We start from the raw sequence: 4,687 nt of genomic DNA on the forward strand, positions 1-4,687 counted from the left end.
TATATATATTATATATATATTTCAAAAAAATATATATATTATATATATATATTATATATGCATGTATTGTGTGTAGATTTCTCATCAGTCCAAGCCTTGATGGACAATCTTCTGGTACCTATGTTGGTGGGAGGTAGGACATACCCTGTGGAATTAGACAAGGTGTGTGCAAGCTGGCACGGCCACCACAGTTACCTAAAATATTGTACGTATAGATATTTTTCGAAGCACCCGAGGTAAGTAAACTAAATCCGGTGTTGGTCCCACACCAACAAATCATATCATTTGTGTCAGATCGACACAGGTGTGGCAGGGATTTAGGGGTCCCCGCAACATAGATAAAAACTGAATGAAATTGCCTGAGTACATTCTTTCTAGGGTTTGTTCAAGAGTTACTGAACGAATGATAAAGTGAAATAATTTGTCTTAATTTCTTCTATGTAATTTTCCTTCTCAAAATGTTGAGGGAAATGAGAAGCTAATGTCGATAAATAGTGTTCCTAATCATTGTTCTAATATTCTTGATATGGGAATGTCCAGTATGATTTGTTGCTTTGTGATTTTTGATCACTGTAGGGGTTAGTTATGTGGTACACCTTTTCTCACTTATTAAGACATTTTCTGGACTGATTATCTGATCTCAGTATCTTCTTGTGTGTGCGCAAATTATTGATCATGCAGGAAACAGAAATCGTATTTTGCAGTGGTTCTCTAATTTTGCTAGTAGTGGTTATGTGGACCATACAAAGGGGGCTAAGGCACTGTCCCAGTTTGCTTTTGTGAATAGAGACATCTGTTGGGAGGAACTCGAGTGGAAGGGGAAACATGGGCAATCACCTGCAATGGTTGCCACTAAGCCTCACTATTTTCTTGATCTGGATGTCGAACGAACAGTGGAGAATTTTCTTGAGTATGTTCCTGAATTTTGGTCATCTAAGGAATTTGCCGAGTCACTAAGAGATGGTGATATTCTGACCATTGATAATAATTTTTTTATCAATATGTTTGTTGACTTGATGTACAAGGATAATTTGAAAGAAGTATGGGAAATTATAGATGAGTTTCTGATTGAGCAATCTTTCTCTTTCTTATGTCAACACCTTCTCATCATTCTTGAGGAACAAGATCTAATGGTTTTCTTGGATTTACTCCAAAGTTATGTTAAACCAAGTTTGCAAAAGAAGGATTGCCATGATTCTCTTGATCAAGTGCTGAAGATCATCCTCTCCAAGTGTGATGGCAATAATTCTCTTGATCAGTTGCTTCTCTTGAATGCAGTTGCTACTCAAAGTCGGCAGCTTATACGATTTATACGTGAAGAAGGTAGTCAGGAGCAAAAGGAGAAGGTTAGGCATGTTGTTTTCCAAATTTGTAAACCAACAAACCCTAAAGATACATTTACACCAATTCTGAGGGAATGCTTCAGAAGAAAATCTTTAGAGACTATCAAATGGTTGGGACTGCAGTCTTGGGCTTTCTACTGTTACTTATCTGAGGATTTCAGAAATTCCAGTTCCTGGGAAAACTTATTTGTTTGCAACAATATAAGCTTCCGCAAATCCAAGACTTATCCAATATTAGATCATGATCAGCTTCTGGAAGAAAGTGAGTCTGAGCAGGACAATAGATCAGCCAGAAATAAGCGCAAGAAAAGGCAAAAACACAGAAAGAAAAAGAGAAGGGATATTGACTTTGAGGAATTAAATGGGGATGAATTTGCCGATGTAATTACAAATCAACTGGAGTTGCATTCGACATCTGGTGACTGGTTGCTTTCTACTGATGGGTATTCTACTACTTGGAGCAGCGTAAGTTCAAAATACATTGTTTTCATTCAAGGTCTTGCCATACTTTTCCAGTTTTCTATTGCTATCTTGACATTTGACATATGAATCCTGAACCTTTAGGTGTCCAACTCTTCCATGTATAGGCTCTTAGAGCATTTGACATTTGTCATATATAATTTAGACTGTTACTTGGGCAACTAACAGGTTTAAGGATTTTGTCCATCAGTGACAGTTTGAATAGCACAATCATGCTGATTTGCTCATCTTTCTCAGGTGAAAGAATAGGATTTTGAGCAGTGAGTTACATGCATCATGTTACTTCTGTTAGATCTTTGTTTTATGTCGATGGAAAGAGGAGTGTGGGTACCTAGACAGCCTCATGGGTAAATGTTGGTAGATAGTGTGCAATATCCTTGTTTGATATGTTAAAATTACTTTTGTTTGTGGTTGTCTAATATCATGATTTATACAGGTGGACCTACCTGAGCATATATCAAAACATTGCTTCTTCACGTGGATGAAGTGGGTTTTTACTGAATGAATAGATGATTATTCACTCTTTGCATGGAGTTGTTATGATACGACAAAAAGATTATGGTCATGTGCTTTCTGCATGCACCTTCTGATGGAAGAATTTGAAGGTTTAGTTGATCAGAGCTTCAACTGCTCTCTTTTCTGTGTCCATCATTTAATTTTTCTTTTTTGGGTTTTTCTTTAGGGACAGACTGAGTGATACTACTCAGAATTTGTGATACTTGTGGCTATCACCTAACCTTATTTTGTATTTGATTTTTGAGATTGCAGGTGGATTGGACAAGTAGCACAAGTGCCGGTTCTTGATTTATCACTCTGGTTCTATGTAGGGGAAGAATCTGTAAAATGGTTTTGTTCTACGTGATTGCAACTTTCTATTTCCTTACCTTGGAGTCCTGCCTTGTAAGTCAAGTATCTGCCCAAGTAGTGATTGTAAAGGTAACGGTGAGTATGTGGACATTGCAGGTTTAAGGTCAGGTTCTTCCTTGGCTGCTTATGTGCTTCAGGCTCAGCCTAATATCCCTTCTTCCTACCATGTCTCCAATGGGCAGAGTTCCTTTATTACAATTTGCCAGTGCCCAGGAAATCCGGAAGTTTCTTTTCCATCTAGTTTAGGTAACAATTAAAAGTTTACAACTACAACTTCTGCAGGGCCTTATAAACTTGAAAACAAGAAAATAATTAAATTGGCCAGCTTTGACTCCTTTAGATTGTATTCTGACTGCACTCAATTCACCTCTAGATTCTTCGCTTTCTGTTGATCTTGATTAATTAGTTCAAATTTAGTTTTTTTTTTCTTGGTGTGTGTTTAGAGTTATCTTCCTAGACTGTGCGACATGCTCTTAGTAAGTCTCCTTAGTGTTGGTGGAAGTCCTGGAGACAGCTCTGTGTTTCTTTTTAATTCTTTGTGCACTCTGAAATCCTGCATATTGTGCTTGACCCTTCTTTTTTTTTGGGTCAGATATTGTGGTTGATTTGATTCGTTGTGCAAAATTCGGTTTATGACCTTTCCTATGCACTGGCTGGCATCTCTGTTGGAGCCAAAAGTCGTGTTGTTGATGGTGAAGTTATACATTTGTAGTGGCATGGATTGTTATATGGTGACTGGTGAGTAATAACAAGTGGATTGTCATATGGAGAACAAATAATAGTTAATATGGAGGATAAAAATGATCGGATTGCTATATGGTGAATTGAACATATTGTGATTGTTATTAATTGATTGCTTATTGTAAGTTAATTTTTTGACTTAAGATGTTCTTATCCACGTATGGCTAATACTTTTAGATGACGTATGGCTTCGATTCAAGTTACGCGAGAATTAACAATGGTCATTAATTAATAATGTGGGTTGTAATATGCATGAATTGTAATGTAAGAATTTATTACGTTTGTATTGTAATCTAGGGTTTAAAATGTATTTTGTTTATTTTTAGAATAAACTGATTAAGATAAGAGGGCAATTTTGTTCATTTTGGTTGCTTTGATTCATGAATTACTAAATCTCGCATTTTTATTCCACTTATTTAGCATAAGATAATTCATACAAAATTTCCTAACTTGCGTAGGAAACAATATGGTTTGGTTTGTATTTCAAGAACTTCTTTTGGTATAAAACTTTGCACAAAATATATCTGTTATGTTTTGTTATATTATTTTACTACTCCCTCCGTCCCTATTTAGTTGTCCACTTTAGAAATGACACACAGATTAAGGCAACAATGATTAGCATAGTGAAGTTACAATTTTACCCTTACAGTACAATTTACAATTTCAAAATAAATTAACTCAAGATAACTAATCAATGTTGGGAAGTTCATAAGTTTATTTACTTTATTTAAATAAGGGTATAATAGGAAAAAATTTGTTGTCCTTTCTTGATTTGTCAAAATGGACAACTAAATAGGGACAATTAAAAGAAGAAATATGGACAAGTAAATAGGGACGGAGGGAGTAGTAAATATGCCTGCCCTTTGCGCGACTTCAAGGAAATAAAAACGTGTCCAAATAATTAATGTCATATAAAGAAAGTTTTAAGATTGGAATTGTAAGATGACCAAATGATTTTTGGTAATGAAAGTAAGCATCTTAACCACTAAAATACAGTGATACTACTTGAGGAGGATTTGTGGGGTTGCATTTTCAGGATATATATTGGATGTCAATATTCTAGAAGGAAATGAATAATATTACAAATTTTAAGTGTATTTGGACATGATAATCACAAATATATGAAACTTGTAGAATAATATCACGCAACTTGGAAACAATATCCTTTTGGAACGAATCAATACCTTAAATTGGGTTTCATCAATCTCTAACTCACCATATGTTTTCATATCTTAAAGAAAGAAAAGAGTGAGGAG

General features: G+C 35.3%; 1 protein-coding gene across 6 annotated transcripts in view; it reads left to right on the plus strand.

Annotated features, from left to right (window-relative positions):
- Nucleotides 1-3,750, plus strand: part of LOC102604029 (uncharacterized) — a 21,516-nt gene extending 17,766 nt beyond the window's left edge. For 3 of the 6 annotated variants that reach the window (XM_015307331.1, XM_015307336.1, XM_015307335.1), the window contains exons 3-6: nucleotides 682-1,808; nucleotides 2,260-2,428; nucleotides 2,592-2,936; nucleotides 3,283-3,750. In XM_015307331.1, coding sequence (XP_015162817.1) covers nucleotides 682-1,808; nucleotides 2,260-2,328 — 1,196 coding nt within the window. In that variant the 3' untranslated portion in view covers nucleotides 2,329-2,428; nucleotides 2,592-2,936; nucleotides 3,283-3,750. Of the gene's footprint in view, nucleotides 1-681; nucleotides 1,809-2,060; nucleotides 2,171-2,259; nucleotides 2,429-2,591; nucleotides 2,937-3,282 lie in introns of all 6 variants that reach the window. The other 3 variants (XM_015307334.1, XM_015307332.1, XM_015307333.1) reach the window with 3 other exon arrangements.
- Nucleotides 3,751-4,687: the final 937 nt, after the last annotated feature.

This window comes from Solanum tuberosum, unplaced genomic scaffold, assembly GCF_000226075.1.
Source record: "Solanum tuberosum cultivar DM 1-3 516 R44 unplaced genomic scaffold, SolTub_3.0 scf00053, whole genome shotgun sequence".
NCBI lineage: Eukaryota > Viridiplantae > Streptophyta > Magnoliopsida > Solanales > Solanaceae > Solanum > Solanum tuberosum.